Source organism: Pelobates fuscus, chromosome 10 (assembly GCF_036172605.1).
Source record: "Pelobates fuscus isolate aPelFus1 chromosome 10, aPelFus1.pri, whole genome shotgun sequence".
NCBI classification, from domain to species: domain Eukaryota; kingdom Metazoa; phylum Chordata; class Amphibia; order Anura; family Pelobatidae; genus Pelobates; species Pelobates fuscus.
Window position 1 is genome coordinate 16,750,617 of NC_086326.1, and position 25,486 is coordinate 16,776,102.

The 25,486-nt window shown below is 40.7% G+C and overlaps 1 protein-coding gene across 1 annotated transcript in view; it reads right to left on the reverse strand.

Annotated features, from left to right (window-relative positions):
• LOC134575653 (prominin-1-A-like) overlaps nucleotides 1–25,486 on the reverse strand; it is a 125,055-nt gene that overhangs the window by 9,294 nt on the left and 90,275 nt on the right. The window contains exons 9-21 of the mRNA XM_063435001.1: nucleotides 25,245–25,319; nucleotides 22,024–22,087; nucleotides 21,573–21,732; nucleotides 20,073–20,225; nucleotides 15,767–15,890; nucleotides 15,494–15,564; nucleotides 11,143–11,227; nucleotides 9,783–9,929; nucleotides 8,158–8,223; nucleotides 3,310–3,408; nucleotides 2,655–2,708; nucleotides 710–790; nucleotides 394–462 (exon numbers count right to left, since the gene is read on the reverse strand). Of these exons, the coding sequence (XP_063291071.1) occupies nucleotides 394–462; nucleotides 710–790; nucleotides 2,655–2,708; nucleotides 3,310–3,408; nucleotides 8,158–8,223; nucleotides 9,783–9,929; nucleotides 11,143–11,227; nucleotides 15,494–15,564; nucleotides 15,767–15,890; nucleotides 20,073–20,225; nucleotides 21,573–21,732; nucleotides 22,024–22,087; nucleotides 25,245–25,319 (1,248 nt within the window). The remainder of the gene's footprint in view (nucleotides 1–393; nucleotides 463–709; nucleotides 791–2,654; nucleotides 2,709–3,309; nucleotides 3,409–8,157; nucleotides 8,224–9,782; nucleotides 9,930–11,142; nucleotides 11,228–15,493; nucleotides 15,565–15,766; nucleotides 15,891–20,072; nucleotides 20,226–21,572; nucleotides 21,733–22,023; nucleotides 22,088–25,244; nucleotides 25,320–25,486) is intronic.

The window sequence follows — 25,486 nt, forward strand, 5'->3', positions numbered from 1 at the left end:
CTGTATCACACTGTCTGCTTTTATCATTAGCATTAAATAAGCCACCCCCTTCCAACCATTGCTTCCACCATTCTTTCGCAGACAGCGGAAGATGTATCATGTCCAGAAAGCAACAAGTTATCCAATGTTTGCTTTAGTGGGACTTCCCACTGCTAGCCCATTGCCACCATCTGCACACATCCCACCCACCCACCATTTTCATACATACTAATCCCATTCCTACCCCATTCACACATACCTACCTCGCTACCATTAACACCCTCTACTCCTGATAGCAAAACCTAGCATACATGATTAACAACAGACCACTCACACTCTATACAAAGAATCTGGAACATGACATAATGGCAAAATTGTTTGAACATTATTATGTCTGCAAACATAATCACTTACCGTGTCCTTAGACCAGCTTATGTAATCGGTGAAATATTGTAATATGGTGTTCAAGAAATTCCCAATCTCCTATTAGAATAAATCAGACAGATCATTGAAAGGGGTACTTCTTTGGCAATTACACAGCTGAATAAAACATTGAAAATGACCTATAACTTGTGTCAATATTTGAATCCATCTGGTGATCTTTTTTCTGTACAATGTATATTTAAGATGTAGCGATTGACAAACCAGTTGAGTCCTGGCACATCTGGGAGATAACCTATTCCCGGAAAATGATCATAATTGGACCTTTTAGGATTTAATGAAAACTTACATTTTTTACAATGGTAGATACATTTGCATTCACAAAACTCTGAGTGGCTGCGACCCGTGCCAGCGTCTGATTTAAATTCCCCTAAAAATATAAACAACATAAAATTAACAAAAATAAATAAATAGCAGTTAGAATCATTTCTAAAGTTAGACCAAAGAACAGCAACACTTAACATGGTTATTAATGTGATATTTAATAAGTACAAGCTTACAATCCAGGACACCCCAACTTATCAAATGTCTCTAGGGAAAGGCACTTTTATAAGTGGAGTACATTGAACGGGAGTTATGGGTTCAGCATTACCAAGAATAGTTAGTGGGATTTTATGACCTACAAAGAAATATACAAATAGGGGCGCAGCAAGAAGAGGAAGATATTGGTATTTCACTGACAAAACCAAAATATTTCCACCTGAAGCAGATTATATGAGCAACATACTCTGCGCAGAGCTGTATTTAGCGCGAGGCTGACAAGGCATTTGCCTTGGGTGGTACTTTGAGGGGGGCGGCAAAAGCCACCCTCCAATCGTCCTGGCAGATGCCTTGTCTGCCTCTTGTCCTGGGGGGCCCAGGTGCTGGCCGGGTGGCCACCTTGGGGCCCCGAGGCTGGCATCTGCTTGGGATGAAGGGGGGCACGCGAGGGAGCACTCTCCTCCAAGTTCTTCCTGTTCAGCTGCCTCGCGCGACCCGCAATGATGCCGGAGTCGGAATATGACCTCACTCTGGCCCCGGCCTCACTAAGAGGCGCGCGAGGGAGCTGAACAGGGAGCTCCCTCACCTCCTGCACTGTACGCCCGCACGCTCAGCCACTCAGCAGACTCACTGGACCCCGAGGCCTGCACGCCAGCCTCTTAGCTCTGCAGCCCCACTGGACCCCAAGGAAATAGAGACTTCATGCCAGCACTCCCCCCCAAAAAATTGTGTGTGTGTGTTAATGAGTTTGTGTTTGTCAGTAAGTGTGTATGTGTGTTTGTCAGTGAGTGTGCATATGTGTTTGTCAGTGAGTGTGCATTTGTGTTTGTCAGTGAGTGTGTATTTGTGTTTGTCAGTGAGTGTGTATTTGTGTTTGTCAGTGAGTGTGTATTTGTGTTTGTCAGTGAGTGTGTATGTCTGTCTGTCAAAGAGTATGTGTTTATGTGTGTGTCTGTCAGGGAGTATGTGTGTTTGTCGGTGAATGTGTCCATCCGTCAGTGAACGTGAATGTGTGTAGTGAAAGTGTAAAAGTGTGTTGGTTAAACAGTGTGTATATCAGTGTATGCATCAGTAAGGGCGGGTGTCTTTCAGGCAAAAAATGTGTTGTTTTTTTTTTTTTAAAAAGGAAGAGAAATTTAGATACAGGGGTGCCCATGTTTTGTCAGGCCTAGGACAGCAAAAACTGAAATACACCACTGACTCCGAGTAAAATGAATACAAAAAATAGAGCATATAGCATAGTGTTAGAAATAGTTGCAAACTGAACAGTATTTACGAAAATTGCTTCATTCTAACAAGTATCTTCAAGTAAAGCCAACACTTTAGTCCGCTTTGCCATACGTGCGTTAGGTATAGTCCAAGGGATTTCCTGCACACTACCAGCTCACGCTAAAAATCCTCCTGCACCAGCTAAACACACAGCGAGAAGAAAGCACCAACTTTTCAGGTTTGAATGCAATTTAGTTTCTCACAATCTTCTGCTGTTTTTGCACATAATTGTTCAGTTAGTGCAACTACTGAGTTTAATATATGGGGTTTTACTCGTAAATAGCTAATGGCTAATGCTGAAGTTGCTGGTTGGTGCAGCATGGTGATTGCCATACTGTACCGCCCTCCGCCATGCTTCCCTGTAGGAATAGTAATGATTATCTCAGCCGGGGGGGGAAACAGCAGCCGCAGGCAAATCCGTCGCAGTGTAAGTAAATATTTGGGGGGGTCTTTGACCCCATCAGCTTGACAATGTAAAAACTTACAGCCAGGTTTGGGGATATCGATTTCAGATTGTTGATACTGTCATTCAGCGTTTTCTAAAAAAAATAAAAAATAATAATAAATAAGAAAAGAGTACGATTTGTTTAATTATTTTTTTTTTTATTACCAATATTGACAAGCTATCTGGTTTTCAATAAGTTTTGGTAAAAGCTACAATACATTTTCATTTCGTTTTTATTGATAAATTAGCCCTATCCGCAAACAACAATGAGTATCAAGATCATCCTTTAGATTGTAAGCTCACGAGTAGGGCTGTCTACATTTTGTATTGTTCTGCTTATATTGTACTGTCTTTTTTTTTCTTTGTACAGCTTTTCAGAATATGTTGGCGCTTTCTAATGTCAATAATAAAAATAAATAAACCTGTCATTGTCACCCCATCTCTGAACTATTGGTCACGGTACCTATCAGTCATTGAGCTGTGCCCTTTTATTGGCTCCATCGAACACAGCTCTGATATATGTAGACAATGTTATTTTTTCTGATTGGCAGATTTTAGCTACAATGTAGAAAACATCGCTACAAATCATTTAAACCAGTTAGGGTGCTAAATGAAACATGAAACACATGCTTTATTAATGAGATAAATTGCAAAGAAGGTTACCTTTCTTTTTAAATTAAAATAAAAACACTTACAATCTGTGGTAGTAGTTTTGTGTCTATTGATGTCTGGATACTCCTTAGATCATTAGCCTCAGCTGTTAATTCTCCTTTTATAGTATTGTTTGTTGTAGTCTGTTGAAGAGAAAGGAGTATGTAAATCATAAATAAACGTTATATTTATATATAGGTTTGCATTTGCAGCCCAGACTGACCCCTCTGAGCTGATGCCAGTTCCATTATATCACCATGGTAAAGCTGGGCATTTGTCAGGACGCATTCACAATAAACTATGCGTACACAAACTATGCATTCACAATAAATAATGTGTTACACAATAAACAACGCATTTACATAAACAATGTTTTACACAATAAACTACGCATTCACAATAAACAATGTATGCAATAAACTACACATTCACAATAAACAATGTATGCAATAAACTACACATTCACAATAAACAATGTATGCAATAAACTACACATTCACAATAAACAATGTATGCAATAAACTACACATTCACAATAAACAATGTATGCAATAAACTACACATTCACAATAAACAATGTATGCAATAAACTACACATTCACAATAAACAATGTATGCAATAAACTACACATTCACAATAAACAATGCATGCAATAAACTACACATTCACAATAAACAATGTATGCAATAAACTACACATTCACAATAAACAATGTATGCAATAAACTACACATTCACAATAAACAATGTATGCAATAAACTACGCATTCACAATAAACAATGTATGCAATAAACTACGCATTCACAATAAACAATGTGTTGCACAATAAACTACGTATTCACAATAAACAATGTGTTACACAGCAGTTGAATCTAACTTAAGGGTATCTGAAGATAGATTAACTCGGTTTGCAAATAAAAATCTTAGATACAAAAAGAGTTGCAAAACAAGATTGAGGGGGTAATTTAGGGCATAACCATATTAGAGACAACACTGAAAACTAATAAAGATAAGCCTTATTCAATGGCTAGACTTCAGAAAAATTACCACTACTATAATGTCATTCTTCGTGGTAATAATAGAGGTTTATTTAAATCATAAATGATTACCATGAAAAAGTGGCATCATACTAGTGGTCATTTTTTTGAAGTCTAGCCCTTGAATAGGACTCGTCTTCATTAGTTTTCATAGAGTAACACTGGGTAGCGACCTCCGCTCGGACACACTATAGGCACCCAGCAGACTCACTATCCATGATATGGACATGTGAATCAGGGACATATTCATGGTGACAGCAGGGAGGGCGGGAGCAGGATTTGGCTGTTTAATTAGACACAGTGCATTGCTGATACAGACTGCAGGTTTGGAGTGATCTGCATGTACCTGCCGCCTTTCAACTGAGCCACCTGCAAAGGGGAAAAAATAAGTATCTGCTTCTCCAGCACTAGAATCCACAGTCTGCCATAAGTTTGGCCTCCTCTTCTCCCTCCTAGTAATGTATGTATGTATGTATGTATATGACTCTGTGTCTATGTATGTGACATATCAATGTTTGTGTTTCTATGTATGTATGTATTTGACCGTGTATTTATGTTTTTATGGATGTGCATTTAATTGTGTGTCTATGAATGTATGTGACTGTGTCCAGGGCCGGATTAACATAGGGGCTGATGGAGCTGCAGCTCCAGGCCCAGGCCCAGGCCCATAGAATAGGCCCACACTACTCTTAGGTTTGCCAGTATTTGAGGCTGCCTGGCCGTGCCGGTATTGCAGTAATACCGGCAATACAAATGCAGATATTTTTCTCAGTATAAACTGAGATTACTCTGCAATAACAGCACCAGCCAGTAGGGGTTATTGTGTGTGGATAGAGGCAGGGATAAGAAGTTATAGCATCTCCCTCCCTGCCCCTCTCTCCTCACTAATCTGTAGGGGAGCGGCTACACAGCACAGAGAGTTCAGACAGCAGCTCCCAGCCTGCAGAAACGGGGAAGTGAGGAGAAAGGCAGCCGGGGACATTTAAGACACTAAGGGACACGTGGAGACACTAGGGGACACTGTGAGACATGGGGACGCTGAGACACATGGGGATGCTGTGAGACATAGGGACATTGGGATACACATTGGGACACGGAGACACTAGGGACAATTGGCAGATCCGGGGGGGGGCAACGGGGCAATTGCCCCCCACCGAGATTCCCCCCTGCCGGCTAATGCAGGGCTGGCATTGTCCAAGTGCCAGCCCTGCAATGTGCCTGCGGACCGGGGAGGGAGATCAGAGATCTCCCTCCCCGGTCCGCAGGCACTGTGCTGCCAGCCGGCAGGGGAGGGAGGGAAAGGGAGGGAGAGAGGACCCGGGAGCTCTTACCTGGAGCTGCGGGCTAGAGTTCACCTCACCACTGTGACTACCAGGGAATCCCACTGGACCACCAGGGAACAAAATATGTCCCCCCTCCTCCCAGTAAAGGTAAGAAGGGAGGTGGGACATACATATATATATTTTATTAAATACATTTTTTTTATTATCAAAAAGCATCCTTACCCTCCTTCCCCCCCATACACACATTGCCCCCCCATACACACATTGCCCCCCCATACACACACTGCCCCCTATACACACACATACACACACACTGCACACCCATACACACACTGCCCCCCCATACACACACACACACACACACTGCACACACTGCACACCCATACACACACAGACACACAGTGCCCTACACACACTGCTGCCCCCTTACACACATTGCCCCACACACGCGACCCCCATACACACAGTGCCCCCCATACACACACTGCCCCACACATACATACAGTGCTCCCCATACACACAATGCCCCACAGACATACAGTGCCCCCCACACACACACTACCCCCCCCGACATACACGGCCGCACTCACACACACACTTCACCGCTCAGACACTTCACCCCTAACACACACCACTGCTCCTATGCCCTATATCCCAGCAGACCCCAGGTAAGTTGTCAAACTGTTCTTAAATGGTATGACTACTTACTCTGGGGTGGGATCCTGGCACTACTGGCACCATAACTACTATACTGAGCTGTAGTGGTTATTGTGCCTGGATTTTTTATTTAAATAATCTACAAGTGCCCCTCCCGAGATCAGGCTCTGGATCCGCCACTGCTAGGGACACAGTGTCTCCATGTCTCCAGCCAGTGTCTCTTTGTCCCAATGGCTCCCAGTGTCCCCTAGTCTCCCAGTGTCTGTGTCCCCATGTCTTCCAGTGTCCCCAAATGTGTGTCCCCATGTCTCCCAGTGTCTGTGTCCCTATGTCCCCAGCCAGTGTCCCTAGTGTCTCAGTATCCACATGTCCCCCAGTGTCCCCTAGTCTCCCAGTGTCTGTGTCCTCATGTCTCTCAGTGTCATTAGGGTCCCCAAATGTGTCTGTGTCCCCATGTCTCCCAGTGTCCCCATGTCGCTTAGTGTCCCCATGCCTCCCAGCCAGTGTCCCTATTGTCTCAGTATCCACATGTCTCCCAGTGTCCCCTTGTCTCCCAGTGTCTGTGTCCACATGTCTCTCAGTGTCCTTAGTGTCCCCAAATGTGTCTGTGTCCCCAAATGTGTCTGTGTCCCCATGTCTCCCAGTGTCTGTGTCCCCATTTCTCCCAGTGTCTGTGTCCCCATTTCTCCCAGAGTCCCCAAATGTCTGTGTCCCCATGTCTCCCAGTGTGTGTCCCCATGTCTCCCAGTGTGTGTCCCCATGTCTCCCAGTGTGTGTCCCCATGTCTCCCAGTGTGTGTCCCCATGTCTCCCAGTGTCTGTGTCCCCATGTCTCCCAGTGTCCCCAAATGTCTGTGTCCCCATTTCTCCCAGTGTCCCCAAATGTCTGTGTCCCCATGTCTCCCAGTGTGTGTCCCCATTTCTCCCAGTGTGTGTCCCCATTTCTCCCAGTGTGTGTCCCCAAATGTCTGTGTCCCCAAGTTTCCCAGTGTCCCCATGACTGTATCCGCAAGTGCCCCCATGTCTCCCAGCGTCCCCAGGTCTCTCAGTGTCCCCATGTCTCACTGTGTCCCCTAGTATCCTAGTGACACGGGACACACTAAGACATGGGGAAACTGGGAGAAATGGGGATACTGAGACACTGGGAGACTAGGGGACTGGGCGACATGGGGATACTGACATTGATACATAGGGACACTGATGCCAGGCTGGCCTTCCAATTCTTTGGACAGACATGCCCCCTTTTTGGGCATGTTCGTTCCTTTCGGCAGTTCTGGTCACGTTATTCGCATCAGTGGCCCTCCCTTTTACACTGACCATTGACTTCCTGCTTCACTGGACACTGCTGTTAGGGGGTATGGATTTACTTGAAAGATGAAAGCATAAATTAGAGAGAGATTAGCACAGAGTATGTGTTTTCTTATAGCTGCATCCTTTGAGTTTCCCTCCAATACCATCTCCATCAGATACATGACGCTTGAGAGGTATGACTGTTTTAATATTTTTAGTCGATAAGATTCTGTAATTAGGCCCCATCATAATTGTCAGCACCAGGCCCACTGGACTCTTAATCTGGCCCTGACTGTGTCTATGTATGTGACTGTGTATTTAGGTTTGTGTGACTGTGCATTTAATTGTGTGTCTATGTATGTATGTGACTGTGTTTGCATGTCTATGTAACCAGTATATGTGGAGGGAGTGTATTTCTGTATTACATAAAACATAGAGGTTACACTTTAAACATAACTCCCAGAGTTTTAGTACAAATTTAGTGTTTTAGTCCAATGCTTTTTCATGATCTTGTATTCTGTAATACTATGTTCTACTTTGCTGAAAAAAAACCAGAAGTGTACACTTTCAACTCTTAGCATGTATATATATATAATTATTAATGAATTATTATGTATTAACTTACACTTGCAATGTTATCCAATAGTTCTGCAAATGCAGTAAGGTTTGCAACAGTGATGTTTTTGTTCATCTGAAATAAAACAATGGAAATTAGATTTAAAGGAACACTATAGTTTACAAACCTGCATTCCTAACACTATAGTGTCCCTGTCCTTGTTGCACTAGGTGTCTCCCTGCCCACCGTTTGACATATAAAGGGTAAAAGAAAATCATTTGTACTCACCTTTTCCAAGCGCTGAGGCTCTTTTGCTGCTGCTTAGCTCCCTTCCCCCATGACATCACCCTCCTCTATCAATGGTCCAATCTAATGCTCCTCACAGGGAGCAATTGGTTAACTCATGCGCATGCACAGCAACTACCATAGGAAAAATTCAATGATTGCTTTCCTATGGGGCTTCTGCGTTACATGGCCGCATTTTACCGGGTCAGTGCCGCTGTAGTACCTCTAGTGGCTGTTATATTGATAGTCACTAGAGGTGGACTTAACCCTGCAATGTACAAAAAACCTTAAATGTATTACATTGCAGTGTTAAGATGACAGGGACTATTGCATTGAGGTGAAATGGTCTGGGTGACTATAGTGCTTTTAACAAAATGTAGTCACTCATGGCTTTTCACTAATGTGCAAATGTTTCTATGATTCAGATTGAATTCAAAGTGAATCAAACCGTCTGACTATGAGACATTCTCCAACCCTGCTCTGTTTTCTGTTCCATCTCAATGCATGATGGGCGTAGGAGGGAATGGGTGACAAACAGAAGCTAAGAATGCGGAAGAAAGTGGTGTACACTGACTGCTGTAGGAAAAGAAAGTATAAAAATGGGCCCCCAGGGGGAGAATAAAGATATAAATTTAAATCAGAAAACACATTAAAAGGAGAGATTTAAAGAAACACTACAGTGTCAGGAACAGAAACGTATTCCTGGCAATATAATGTTAAACTAACCATCTAGGTCCCCCCCCCCCCCCCCCTACTTGCATCACTTTCAAAAGGTGTTTTTACTCATGTTTTCTCCCACGTCATGCTTGTCTCGTCGTGGCTGGTTCCCCCTGGTTCCACCTCCATGGATGAGGTAATCATATTTGACAATCTCAGACAATGCATAGGAAAGCATTTGGAGGCTATTGCGCATGCACAGGAAAACACTGTGCTGCACCTACCAGCATCTAATAGAGATGTACTGAATCAATGCATGTCTAGGAGGAATGTATATTGTCTCCATGCAATGCGTGGAGACACTGACCGTAGGTGCTGGACACTGTGCATCACTGACCCAGGAAGGACCTCTAGCAGCCGTCAGAGTGACTGCCCCTAGAGGTGTCCCTAGGCAGCAATGTAAACATTTTAATTTTCTCTGAATATGCATAGTTTTCATCGAAAAGCCTGCAGTGACAGGATGTAGACTCCAGAACCACTACATTAAACTGGAGTGGTTCTGGTGACTGTAGTGTCCCTTTAAGAATGTAAACAAAGAGAGAATGTGAGAGAAAGTGTGCGTTTCAGCGCTCCAGGGCCTGAACTTATTAGCTCTTGCCACACAATAAACATACCAACTCACTGTCCATATTTGGTGTCAGTATAGACAGAGTGCAATGCCCATGTCTCTGATTTTCTAAATCTTTTTTTACCTGTTGTTGGACATCTGTGAAGTTGAGGTCATTAATTCCTGCATTGGACACCTTTGTGACTTGGTCCTTCTGACTGTCCTCTAGAAATGTTAGATTATTTATGTTGACTTTGGTGTCATCGAGAGTCTTGTTGACTTGATCTGTATACTTTAAATCAAAATAATAATAACATTCATTGAACTCAGAATGATCATTTTTTAATTACATGTGAATTAATGGTCAGCTATGTCGATAATTAAAAGTTATATAAACTAAATTATTAATTACTATCTTCATAAAATATTATAGAAAAACAGTATAGTGTCAAAGTGGAGGGACATATATTGATCACAAAGTTATATATAAATCACAAATAATGGCAAAAGACATAATGCAGAAAAAGTAAGAGGCAGAATTTATCAGAAAGGGATGCGAAATCAAACACTATAGACCTCACTTTTTAGTATCAGGGAACCCTGCCTTCTCCAGCATTGTACCAGGGGTTGTACCATGACTAATATAATAAGTTCTATAAAGTGCAAAAACACTGATAAAAAATACCAAAACAAATAGATACAAATTTTAAAAAAAGTATTGCAACGAAATTTCCTGTACTGCACCCAATACACCCCAATCAATACCAATAATAATAAAATAATGTGCAAATATGTGAAAACACCCAACAAAACATAAAATATAAAGTATGACATTGAGTCCTCCAACCACACAGGATGCATTCAGAGAGAGAATACAAAATAAGCCCAGCAAAGTACCTGGATGTGGTCCTATTAGTGAAAGGAGAACTGGTAACTGAGCCTCAGGTACGACTTCTAGCGTATTAGAAGGGGGGTTAGGAGACTAGGGGAATGGGAGCCCAAAGCCAATGTTTGAACTACCTTTAACCCACCCCTCTTATGTTTATTAATCCTTCACTTCCTACACGTAGGGTATAGGAAGAGCTTATGGGACTGTTATTCGTGGTTCCTAGGGGATCTTGCATTACATGCCCATCGTGGTTTGTTAATAAAGCTCACATACCACAGGTGATGTGACAGACAGGGTCATATTTATTTGTTCATTTATAATAATTCTGCAATGGTCTAAGTGTCCGGGCAGCAGATATATTCGTTAATATATTAATTAATTTGGTATTATGTCCATCTCAGAGAAAATTGGGTCAAATCAGGTGAAAGTTTGTGCAATTCAATACAGCTGGCCTACAATGCAGATGACATCTTTCAGCCAAATTAAAGGAATTATTTTGCCCTGTTGTCTTCCAATGAGCTTAATGGTTATTTTTATTTTTAGGGGGAGGGGAGATAGGAGGAAGTTGCTAAATCAGCCATGATGTTTGAACAGTCAGGAGGCTGAGCTAACTTACCTGACTGATGTTTAGGAGACTATCCAGATCGATTTTACTATTCAGGTTTAGCGCCTGCCACAAAGACGTATTATTCTGGCAATTTCTGCAAAATAAAGAGTGACCATTAGAATAATGTACCGTTAGAAGTTTGTTCATTTTAATGCAAGGTGTAATAATCAATGGACCGTCCTGAAGATGGTGCATTGAAGATATTGAGCAGAACTACAAGTCCGTTAATGCTTGGAAATTGTACCAAAAGAAATTGAGTGTGTCACAGACTTGTATTCCCAAAACAACTTGAAACATACTAGTTGTTAACTATAAATACAAAAAGAGAAGTCCTGCGCTTAGTCCCATGCTGGACCAGCTGCAATGACTACAATACACATCAGCCCCAATATATAGTAAAAACCAAAGTAAAGAAAATGTTACTTGCGCTTTCTCCTTAATCCCTATGTATATTTAGACAAATGGAGGTCATTTAGTTGCTCCAATGGCCATTGGAGGTAAGGCCCGCCTGCCAACGTCAAGGCAGACCCCCCTAAGCGGGTCCTAACACTGACCCTTCAGCCTGCTTCCTTGAGCTTCTGGCAAAAATATCTCTAATGAGACAGAAAGGGGTATTTTTTATATACACCCCTATACTTATTAACCCTTAATAGGGAACACATGGGATGGGCAGCAGCATTGTAACCAGGCTGTGTGATACAAAGTAAATACAAATACAAAAAGAGAAGTCCTGCGCTTAGTCCCATGCTGGACCAGCTGCAATGACTACAATACACATCAGCCCCAATATATAGTAAACACCAAAGTAAAGAAAATGTTACTTGCGCTTTCTCCTTAATCCCTATGTATATTTAGACAAATGGAGGTCATTTAGTTGCTCCAATGGCCATTGGAGGTAAGGCCCGCCTGCCAACGTCAAGGCAGACCCCCCTAAGCGGGTCCTAACACTGACCCTTCAGCCTGCTTCCTTGAGCTTCTGGCAAAAATATCTCTAATGAGACAGAAAGGGGTATTTTTTATATACACCCCTATACTTATTAACCCTTAATAGGGAACACATGGGATGGGCAGCAGCATTGTAACCAGGCTGTGTGATACAAAGTAAATACAAATACAAAAAGAGAAGTCCTGCGCTTAGTCCCATGCTGGACCAGCTGCAATGACTACAATACACATCAGCCCCAATATATAGTAAAAACCAAAGTAAAGAAAATGTTACTTGCGCTTTCTCCTTAATCCCTATGTATATTTAGACAAATGGAGGTCATTTAGTTGCTCCAATGGCCATTGGAGGTAAGGCCCGCCTGCCAACGTCAAGGCAGACCCCCCTAAGCGGGTCCTAACACTGACCCTTCAGCCTGCTTCCTTGAGCTTCTGGCAAAAATATCTCTAATGAGACAGAAAGGGGTATTTTTTATATACACCCCTATACTTATTAACCCTTAATAGGGAACACATGGGATGGGCAGCAGCATTGTAACCAGGCTGTGTGATACAAAGTAAATACAAATACAAAAAGAGAAGTCCTGCGCTTAGTCCCATGCTGGACCAGCTGCAATGACTACAATACACATCAGCCCCAATATATAGTAAAAACCAAAGTAAAGAAAATGTTACTTGCGCTTTCTCCTTAATCCCTATGTATATTTAGACAAATGGAGGTCATTTAGTTGCTCCAATGGCCATTGGAGGTAAGGCCCGCCTGCCAACGTCAAGGCAGACCCCCCTAAGCGGGTCCTAACACTGACCCTTCAGCCTGCTTCCTTGAGCTTCTGGCAAAAATATCTCTAATGAGACAGAAAGGGGTATTTTTTATATACACCCCTATACTTATTAACCCTTAATAGGGAACACATGGGATGGGCAGCAGCATTGTAACCAGGCTGTGTGATACAAAGTAAATACAAATACAAATTTTGTATTTGTATTTACTTTGTATCACACAGCCTGGTTACAATGCTGCTGCCCATCCCATGTGTTCCCTATTAAGGGTTAATAAGTATAGGGGTGTATATAAAAAATACCCCTTTCTGTCTCATTAGAGATATTTTTGCCAGAAGCTCAAGGAAGCAGGCTGAAGGGTCAGTGTTAGGACCCGCTTAGGGGGGTCTGCCTTGACGTTGGCAGGCGGGCCTTACCTCCAATGGCCATTGGAGCAACTAAATGACCTCCATTTGTCTAAATATACATAGGGATTAAGGAGAAAGCGCAAGTAACATTTTCTTTACTTTGGTTTTTACTATATATTGGGGCTGATGTGTATTGTAGTCATTGCAGCTGGTCCAGCATGGGACTAAGCGCAGGACTTCTCTTTTTGTATTTGTATTTACTTTGTATCACACAGCCTGGTTACAATGCTGCTGCCCATCCCATGTGTTCCCTATTAAGGGTTAATAAGTATAGGGGTGTATATAAAAAATACCCCTTTCTGTCTCATTAGAGATATTTTTGCCAGAAGCTCAAGGAAGCAGGCTGAAGGGTCAGTGTTAGGACCCGCTTAGGGGGGTCTGCCTTGACGTTGGCAGGCGGGCCTTACCTCCAATGGCCATTGGAGCAACTAAATGACCTCCATTTGTCTAAATATACATAGGGATTAAGGAGAAAGCGCAAGTAACATTTTCTTTACTTTGGTTTTTACTATATATTGGGGCTGATGTGTATTGTAGTCATTGCAGCTGGTCCAGCATGGGACTAAGCGCAGGACTTCTCTTTTTGTATTTACTTTGTATCACACAGCCTGGTTACAATGCTGCTGCCCATCCCATGTGTTCCCTATTAAGGGTTAATAAGTATAGGGGTGTATGTAAAAAATACCCCTTTCTGTCTCATTAGAGATATTTTTGCCAGAAGCTCAAGGAAGCAGGCTGAAGGGTCAGTGTTAGGACCCGCTTAGGGGGGTCTGCCTTGACGTTGGCAGGCGGGCCTTACCTCCAATGGCCATTGGAGCAACTAAATGACCTCCATTTGTCTAAATATACATAGGGATTAAGGAGAAAGCGCAAGTAACATTTTCTTTACTTTGGTTTTTACTATATATTGGGGCTGATGTGTATTGTAGTCATTGCAGCTGGTCCAGCATGGGACTAAGCGCAGGACTTCTCTTTTTGTATTTGTATTTACTTTGTATCACACAGCCTGGTTACAATGCTGCTGCCCATCCCATGTGTTCCCTATTAAGGGTTAATAAGTATAGGGGTGTATATAAAAAATACCCCTTTCTGTCTCATTAGAGATATTTTTGCCAGAAGCTCAAGGAAGCAGGCTGAAGGGTCAGTGTTAGGACCCGCTTAGGGGGGTCTGCCTTGACGTTGGCAGGCGGGCCTTACCTCCAATGGCCATTGGAGCAACTAAATGACCTCCATTTGTCTAAATATACATAGGGATTAAGGAGAAAGCGCAAGTAACATTTTCTTTACTTTAGTTGTTAACTATCGCTGATTTGTGGAGGTAAATTTTTTTCTTTGATTTAAGCCAGTTACACTAACTATGTATGAAGAAGTTAGATAAAAGTAAATTCCTTGGCCAACCAAAACATTTGTCCATAACACCTACATGTTTCAAGGTCCAGCTACATCAATTTAAATTTAGCATCTTCACATGGCCTTAAATAGGAACAATTACTAATGCCCACTTCCTGGTGCAAGAGATATCCTGGCGGGGTCTGGCATTAGTCCCTATTTGCCTACAAGCCACATGACAAATACCATCAGGATCACACAGAATTAAAAAAATGAGTTAAAAGTATAGTTTAGCAGGTTTATTCATAGTAAGAATTCAAAGTGAATCAAAAATAAATTTGAAATGTAAGGTGAAAATAGCAGAACTGGAAACATTATTCAAGCCATCTCTGCTTCAGTTCAGCTACTCTGGCCTTAGATTTGAAATTGACTTTAAATTTCCTGAGAATTCTCACTTTATTGAATGACCCTATAAGTCATGCAAAGGTAGTAAGCCATTTAATCGGTTTATGATGGAATAGAAACGGGTAAAGGAGTAGGTATAATTTCCAATGGTAGAAAAATAAAATACAGCACTAGAAAACTGGGTTTTAGCATGTAATGTTTGTTTTTGAGATCAGACATTACGTGATATGCATTGTTCCTATCTAACTAACTTGCTTCTTGTGAATAACAAACCTCTGTATCATTTTCACAAAATAGGAACGGTAATGGGAACATATGTCGCCACTGATAATGTGTATCATTCATATATCTAGTCATGGATTTAGGTTATTCATCAAGGAGCTAGACATGAAGAATATAGCATATACAAAAAACAGTTTTTAGTCTGTGCGGACATGAAGCACATTATTAAAAATAATCTATGGATGAAAATAAAATGGTGCCCAACACATACATACCTATATAATGATGATATGTTTAAGCCATTGATTTTGAAAGTTTGAGATAAGTTCAACTCTGTGTCAGCAAACTGATAAAAAAAAATATCACAAAAAAGAACGTTTAATTACAGTATATTGGTAATCCACCTAACTATTTCTAGTTTTACGTATTTTCAAGTTTTATTTATTTATTCTCTAGTTTAATTTCTTACATTTCTTTAGACACGAACAGAAAATAATAATGTGTACAACTCATTTATCCAAACAATATAATAATGATGTGATCTGTACCTGAAAAAGTTGGCTATTATCCCACGGTTTGCAGAACAAAGTATAGGAATTTCCACCGATGATGAAGAGCACAACCACCACCAACATCAGTAGCCACGCAAAAATAAAACTGAATCCAGTACCTCTGAAGTGAAGGGAAAACAAACACGATAAGTCATTCGGAAATCTTTTATTTTTTTTACTATCAGTGTTCTCATAACTTCCTAAACTAATGACCACAGCACCATCTAGTTGTGATTTCTTACTTTTTTTTAATAGTGAGCATTTTTCTTTACAAAATATATAGAAAGGGTATGTTTGTTTGTTTGTTTTTGCAACAGCAACATGTAAAGAAAAAAAAGATTAGGGCAGCTGTTATTAACCAGTTATATTAAATAACAACTTCGCCAGTTACATTAAATGTTATCCCAATCAGGGCATTCATTCCCTGGCAGAACAGTTGTGACAGTGCTTTGCAAGTGCATTAAGTCATATGGATCTATGAGGGCATCACTCCTTAGATCTGCCCCTAGACAGACAAGAATGTAATTGTATCCCTGCTACCACTACTACTTAGTGTCTCAGGAATATCCATTGACACACGTGGGGCCCCTCATGTCTAGTCCTGCTGCATCCTAAGGACTATTTTCAAGAATTAAAAGAAACACTGAGAGCAGAATTCGATGGAAATGTGACAATGAATCGTTATAATGTTACATTTTTATTATGTATTAAAAATCACAGAAATCATGAACATGTGCCTTGCAGTCATTAAGGGGAACTGAGGGGCGGAAGAACTTTTAATCCTTTGCATGTTTGGTTGTAAAAATAGGAACATTAAATAATAACCCCAGGTGGTAAGTGAGAGGTACAGCCATAGCTGCAGTTATGTCCCTAGCTAGCATTTCTCAGGCATGTGATTAAATCTCAGTGCATGCTTTGAGGACAGCAATGGTAACACATCCTCCCCCTTACTCAAAGATATCCTAAATGAGCTGGAGTGCTGGATCTTTATCTTTACCTTAAAAAAGTTTCCTCTAATTTGTGTTTAATTAAACTATTTGCTTGTGTTGTTGCATTGCATGTGTAATAAACACAATACAGGAACAGCACATTTACAGGTTAAATCCGATTAATCTCTATTATTGAGAATTATTTCTAATTGTAAGAAATCAACTTATCCCCCCTTCCCCTTGTACTTCCTCCCCTTTTCATTCCCTCCTTTACTTGCTCTTTTCTTTTTGTTTATTTTCTTACTACTTTAACGAAGATGTCAATATACAGTCTCTCTTTTGTAAGGAGGGAGACAACAAGGTAAAAGGTGGCGAAGGATATTGGGGATGCGGGCGAACACTTACTGGATGACTCAACATTGTACAAGTCTAGTAAGCTACTAGTCTAGAATAGCCCTACTAGAAATATGGTCACGGTGACGTGAGAGCTATTGTATGATGCGTATTATTTTCTGTACTCTAAAACAAATGAGAAAAACGAAAAAAAGAAATCAACTTAAATATTTTTGCTGTCTGTGTGTATCCAGGGCCGGATATGAAGTCCTATTCCGACCCCGGTCTCATTAAGCTGCGCGCTGGGGAGCAGAGACAGTACAGCCAGCTCCCCCCTGCGGCCGCCATCAGAGCTCCTCCTGCGGCCGGCAGCACAGACGGCTGCCTGCACACAGGTAGCAATTATTTGTGTCAGTGTGAGTGTATGTGTGTGTCTGTCATGGTGTGTGTGTGTCTGTGTCATGTCAATCTAATTTCGAAATGGCTAGATTTTATCTTCAAAGGGCCAGTGAAGATCTACATACCTGCGTTAAAGATACACAGACACTACTCACGAAAATTTCGAAAATACAATTTGATGCAATTAAGGCAATTTTAATAACTATGGATGCGGCGAGCTTATACACTGTCATCCCCCATGAAGAGGGTGTCGATGCAATGAGAGCCGTGCTTACACAAGCCAAGAATGACCAAGGTCCCCCCCATTGAATTTGTTCTTGAATTCTTTATGTTGACACTCCAAAATAATTATTTTCGGTTTGAAGATCAATGGTTTCTGCAAGTGGCGGGCACTTCTATGGGGGCGGCGATGGCCCCCATGTACGCAAATTCGTAGATGTATGATTATGAAGAAAAGTACATATTGTCACAATATGGGCACAATGTAGTGGAGTACTTTCGCTATATTGACGATTTGCTCATTATATGGCCTGGTTCTTATGCAGAGGCGTCTGACATGGTAGAAGATCTAAACAAATTATCCACGCCAGTTAGATTAACAGCGAACATCAGTCAACAGAGTGTCCACTATTTGGATTTGGAATTAAAGGTTGGAGAACATCAAATTGAATATTCATTATATTCCAAACCTACTGACCGTAACACGCTACTACATTCCCAGAGTGCACATTCCTGAAAGCACATCCCTAAAGCACAATTTCTTCATGTTATCAGGAATAACTCAAACTCAGAAGTGATGGAAAGACAGCTAAAGGAAATTAACCAAAGGTTTCTCAATCGTGGTTACAAAAGTAACATCCTTGAGCGAGCATTAAAAGAAGCTAGAGAAGCATATGCACCTCGGGTAGTTGACGTTCCATAGAGAATAGTATTTCCCATGATTTTTCATTACCACTCACCCTCGGTGTCTAGGGTCATCAGGGACAACTAGCAAATTATCTCTACAGATGACACACTTCCCAAAGTCTTCAAAGATGCCCCACTGATTTGTTTTAAAAGAAACAAGAACTTACAAGATATGCTGGTACAGACTGATCCAGTGAAGAGCTACACCAAAGCATCTAAGACAGTAAACCGGGGATCCGTCCACTGTGTCGGCTGTGTCACATGTGGGCATATGTTACAAGCTAAATCCTTCAATCATCCACACACAAAACAAGAAGTATGAAATCAGGCACACGATTACGTGCAGATCACCATATGTTGTGTACAAGTTGACATGTCCATGTGGTTTGAACTACGTGAGCAAAACGGAGACCCCATTATGTGAAAGAATACGAGGGCATCGTTCAAGTATTAGACTGGCTACAGAGACGCCACTTCTGATAAGCCAGTAGCGAAACACTTTTTGGCTGAACAACACCCTTTGTCTACACCAAAATTCGTGGCCATTGACCATATACCACAACCCAGAAGAGGAGGTGACAGAGGCCGAATGCTGCTCAACAGAGAAGCGTACTCGATTCATGAACTCAACACAGTGTACCCTAGAAGACTCAATGACAATTAGTTGCTCCATTCATTCCTTTAATTTATTTCCAGCTTGTGTATTATCAAATTGTTTTTACCAGTATATGTAGTGTTTTGTTTAGTTAGGTTTATTACTAGCTATATATTCAAGGATTAATTTTAAATATATATAGATATCTGCTTTGCACTTTATTAATTCTTTAGCACTTTACAGCACTATAATATATATAACAGTATATCACTAACTTCCTTTATATTAGCAATAAATAGCAAATACCTCAGAGAGCAACCATAAGCACTTTCTCAGCACTTTAATCTAAGAGATTTTACACTGGCTGTACTCAGCCAGGTCCCTTATATCATATTTATATGTTATGGTGAATCACTGTATCACTTTTAAAGTTTCATAATAGAATTGCATGTTCTATAATATATTTGCACAATATCTGTATCAGCACTTTATCTTGTATTAACAGTTTGGTTTATCCCAGATCTATTACATCCGTCCTCTCACTTTTCACAGCTTCACTAGTCTGATTGCAAGTCTCGATCAGTTTGTTTTCACTCTGCCCGAACGGCGTCCGCTCGTTGCCATGGAACCGCGGCAATGTTGCCATAGAAACGCGTGTTACGTCATTACGTTGTACAGCACAGATTGGATACCGGTGCACATGTGTACAGCAACTAGCAGGACGCCAGCCGGGCATTCATATCAGCTGGGGTGAGTCTTTCAATCATTTATTTTCCCTTATGGTATATAAGGTGGTGTGGCAGTTAAAAGTACATGTTCATTTTTTTTATCCTGAAGAATGCCCAATGTGGGGCTCAAAACGTTGATCTATTTTTAATGTATATTCAATAAGAGTTATTTGGATTTAAATAAAGACCGAGGAGTGCTGCCATCATTGTGGATACTGGAATACTGGCATAGATTTTTTTCCAGGGCTGCTTTGTATCCCCAGTCCGGCCCTGTGTGTATCTGTTGCCAGATGGAACACGTAAAGAGTGACTTAAAAAAAACACTGGATGAAAAATATAATAAAGAAGGTCTTAAAAAAGAGTTACTCTATCAAGCAAAGAAAACGAGCACGATATGATAAAATTACACTTACGCCATGAAGAAATCTCCACCAGAGTTAGATAGACAGCTGCGTTCTGTTGGGTCAACATTATCTCTGTGACCACAGGGGCCACAAAACAGACCAAACAAGTTGCACACAACCACTAAGAGCACAATGCAACAGAGGCAGATTCCGACAATCCATCTGTAAGACAGAGAAAATAAACAATTCACCTGTTGCCTACCTGGGATGTTTTGTCTTATTAAGGCCTATTCCCAATAACTGTCATACATTACATCAATGGTGGAGAAAAGAAGTAGAATCCTCTAGAGCTATAGAACTACGTACTCCTTAATGCTTTGCCAGCCTGTAGTTCTACAACAGTTGGGGGCCTACCTTTTGGCCTTTCCTGTTATAGAACGTTCAGTGAGCTGGTGCAAGGTCCTACATAGCCAAGTGTGCATAAATAAACATATTACGTTAATAAATGGTTTAAATGTCAAGCCAGCAGGGTGAGTCATTTGTTACTTAAAGGAACACCAAAAGGTCAGGAACACAAACATGTATTCCTGACCCTATAGTGTTCAAAACACTTTTAAGCCCCCCTGGCCATCCCTTGCCTCCTATACATTGTAAAATTTTACCTTTATTCCAGTCTGCTGCTGCTGGCTCTGCCCCTGTTCTGCCTACATTGCTGACATCATCAGAAGTGGTGATCTCAGCCAATCACAATGCTTTCCCACAGGAAAGCATTGGATTGGTTAAGATGGTCATGGAGGCAGATCAGGGGCAGAGCCAGCACAAGCCAAACACAGCCCTGGACAGTCAGCATCTCCTCATAAAGATGCACTGAATCAATGAATCATGCAGAGGGTGGAGACACTGACTGGCACTGCCCTAGAAAGCACCTCAACTAGCCATCTGAGGAGTGGCCACTGGAAGTATCCCGAGGCTGTAATGTAAACAATGCATTTTCTCTGAAAACACAGTGTTTACATTAAAAAAACATGCAGGGACTGACTATACTCACCAGAACAAATACAATAAGTTGTAGTTGTTCTGGTGACTATAGTGTCCCTTTAAGGGCACAGTATAAAAATATATATAGTATAACATGAATCAAAACATGACTCATCTCCCACCATCCTGTTTTTTTTTTTTGTGTTGGGGTTATTTTTTTTTCTCATAGTAAGTGCAACACAAGACCATTAAAGAAACACTCTCATCCCCATAGACTCATTTAAGTTGGTAAGGGGTCATTAGTCTCCAGGCTCCTTTTTACCTTTAGTGGCTAAACCATTTTGGCAATAGTTTAACGCTGAAGCTGTGCCTGTGACTCTCCCTCTATGGGAGGTCAGTGATCGGATGAGATTGTCATCTCTACTGTTAGCAGTATAAATAAACATCATATGAAGAGTCCAGGGTAGTGACCGTCCCTTTTGAAGAAACAAATCCCATATACCCGATCTGGGATATCCACCAGCAGGGCCACACTTTGCCAACAGTTTTACACTAAGCAGATTTTGTTGACAAAGTTAAACATTTATTTACCTATAATAATCATATTGCTGGACGGAAGGCTCATATTTTGTCACATACGTGTCACTTTCGTTTAAAAAGCTTTTTACTGTTTTTACGGTATCCGTAATGAAAGACATATTGCCGGCTTTTTGTACTTCATTTTTTATTTTGTCTAGTTGCGCTTGCACATCTGTAAGTAAATAGCAAAAATCACATATTATCAGTAGAACAACAGTTATACAAATTAACACACACACTGTTAAACTTGATACATTATGGGAAGCCAGCACGACTTGCCTGTGTTAGCTGTCCCTAGATCTGCCCCTGGCTGTTGTACATATTGGTTTTGTAATGCTTTTCTCGTCACTTTGTTAAAGAAGAGGTCAATTGTATAATCCATTTTGTAGAGAATAGTGGCCAACTTAGCATTACTGACATCTATTGTGCCAAAGTTATCAATAACGGAATTAATAATACTTACTCGTTACGGTACTGCCGGTTTGATTTTTGACTGTGTCAGGAATATCTAATATCGTTTTACGCGCCTGTTAATTAAAAAAAAAAAAGTTACACAACTCAGTACCCCAAGTCTCATATTCCATGATGTAATCTAAACACTGATAGTCTATTGATATTTCAAGTAGATAAACATTGTTAGTACTAAGTAAACCCAGCATTAGAAGAATATGCATATGGGGGTAATGAGAGAGTACAGCGTAAAATTAATACAAAAGATGCAAACAAAGACAGACAACATAGAGTAAGCTGGAGAGAGAGAGAAAAGAAGTATAAATAATATACTTAAACAAAAAAAAAAAAAAGAGACAGAATTACCCAGATGGCACAGACGTCACCCCTGAGGAATCTCTGATTCGTCCCCTGAAGTATCAGAAATGCTAGGCTTATAGTATTCCATTAAATGTAATATTCACTTTCAATTCTCACTTCAGTAAATAACCCTGTCCGTGTCCGATGGCTCGGCTATTATGTTTATAACTCTTCTCCAGAATGACTGGGAAAGCAGAAATGTGTTTAATATAAGGGATAGGCACCTTCTGCATTGAAATTCCGAGGAAATTATTAGATTATTAGATTGGAATTGCTCATATTGCCAACATATCAGAAATCAGAATAGGCATAGGCAAGTGACAATTTAACCCTGACAAGTGGCCCTCCCAGTATTGCAGTGGCAAGTAACTTTCATGATCTGGCTAGTAGCATAGGGCACGGAATTTCCATCCCCGAGAATATCTGTTCTGCCCCACATTGTTTTAATCACCTTGTATGATATTAAACCAATGCAGATTTTTAGGTATTGCTTCCAATATACAAGTTAAACATAAAAGTCTTGCAAGCAATCGCAGAACAAGTACTTGTGGGTTTCTATGTTTTGTTATTTCTACCGCTTTCCCCCTAGAGCAGATTTCTCACTATCCTGCCTTTACCTGCTAACTTTCCAGTGGTGACCAGCAAGTCAATCTCCATGCTTCAGTTGAGGCCTTAAAGACTGTGGGGAGCTGCTGTGGATTTGGTGGGGTGGGCAGCAACGTTAGAGAAATTCAGTAGCATTGAAACCGTTTCGTATTGCCGTTAGAGACTAGTAATTAGAGGCTGCTGTCAAGTTTCATAATCAGCCACAGAGATTAACAGGAGACAAGCAAAATACTAAGTACCGTATCACCATAAGTATTGCATATTTAACCCTATCTACGGGCATGGTTTCTAGTATTTTATAGATATGTATGAAATGTCAAACATAAGTTTTATGGAAACACTAATTGCATGTGAATTGCACATGTGATGCATAAACCATTTATTGCATCCTGGGGCAGTTGTAATGGCAATTAGTGTCTAATTTGCAGAATTAAGCCCTAAGTGGTGACCAGTATCTGTGGACACACGTGAGTTTTTATGCAGACATTAAACGTAAAGGGGATCAAGGAAACCAGGCCGTATTTTGTAACTATGAATATAGAATGACTGTTGTTGGTAACGATGGTTAGTGATTGCTTTTTACTGACAAGCATAGAAAGAATCGCTAAATTGGCTATTGTAACATGATACATTGTAGCCTAAGTGCTACAGCTTATAAAGTTGTCATTTTAATGACATTCCATGGATTTGCCCTAAAATTTTTCCTAGAAGCCAAAATTGTAAAACTCTAACTAGAGCAAAATGACTTACCATAAAGGGACACTATAGCCACCAAAACAACTTTTGCTTAAGTTAGCAGTTTTGGTGCATAGATCATGCCTCTGCAGTCTTCCTGTTCAATTCTCTGTCATTTAGCAGTTAAATGACTTTGTTTATGCAGCACCAGTCACACCTCCCTGCATGTGTCTTACATAGCCTTCCTAAACACTTCCTATAAATAGTCATCTAATGTTTACACTTCCTTTATTGTAAATGCGGTTTAATTTAGAATATCTTATCTCCTGCTCTGTTAATAGCTCTAAACCCTGCAGGGGCCTGTGGGGTGTGATTAAAGTTCAATTTACAAAGCAGGAGATACAAACTTTTAAAGTAAGTAACATCTGATTGAAAATTAAACCATTTTGTTTTCATGCAGGCTGTGTCAATCACAGCCAGGGGAGGTGTGGCTAAGGTTGCATAAAAAAAAACTGTAATCATTTAACTCAAAAATGGCAGTGAATTGAGCAGTTAAACTTCAGAGGCATGATATATGCACAAAAACCGCTCTATTAAGCTAAAGTTGTTTCAGTGACTATAGGGTCCCTTTAACTCACCAGCTACCTGGTATTAAATAAATTCTGGCTAAAACAACTAAAAAGGCAAATATGTGTTCACTTATCTAGATATTGACCACAAAGAAAGCATCAATAAGCAAGATAGCTTGACAAAGCAGTTTTAGTGACAGACCATGCCCCTGCAAAAATAACTTTTGTTTCGGTTTATGTAGACCTAGCCACACCTCCCCTGGCTGTAACTCACACAACCTGCATGAAATAAAACTGTTTATTTTCAATCAGATCTTACAGCACAGTGTGTTTACTTTAGAATATTTTAACTCGTGTTCTGTTAATTATACTTTAATAACACACAGAGGCTCCTACAGACTCTGGCAGGCAATTGACATAGCAGGATATAGGGAATTCTTAATTAAACACACTGTGCAATAATGAAAGTTTAAAAAAAAAATGTGATTTCTCTTTAAGGGAGGGTGTAGGGAAACTAAGTCTCAGCCAGGGGTGTTTAAACAAAGTGATTTAACTCCTAAACAGTAGAGAATTGAGCAATGAGATGCCAGGGCATGATCTATACACAAAAACAGCTTCATTAGACAAAAGTTGTTCTGGTACTTAGAGTGTCCCTTTAACAAAATAATTTTTGCTTGAAGCAATTAAATGCCAATAAATCTTTGAAATTAAAGGGAAACTATAGGCTAGAAACACAAAATTGTATTCCTAGCACTATAGTACCGTATTGTACCCCTCCTCGCAGCACAGAATCCCTTTGCCATGCACCTAAATCCAGCGCCGAGGTCCCACTCCGCCTCTTTCCTATGGGGATTTTGATGATGCTGGACGTCCTCATGCACAGTGTGAGGACATCCAACAGTAGTTGGGCGACCAAGGGCACTGCACCCAGACCACTTCAATGAGCTGAAGTGGCCTGGGTGCCTACAGTTTCCATTTAAGAGAACAAGCACATTGTTGAGGTAGATATTTATTCCCTATGTACCTGGTCTAATGTAGAATTGATTCCGGAGCTCAAGAGATCATCGACAGTCTTCTTCGAACTAGTGAAGTCTGGAAGCTGAAATGAAGGAGTTGATTTGAAACTCAGCAAATTTACAATAATTCCACATTTTAATGATCTAGATGAGATAGGAATATAGAGCCTGCTGTGAATTGAAAGTGGACAGCTTATAGTTTATGGATTATATCGTTGCTATATCGATCACTGTCAACAAGCACTAACTG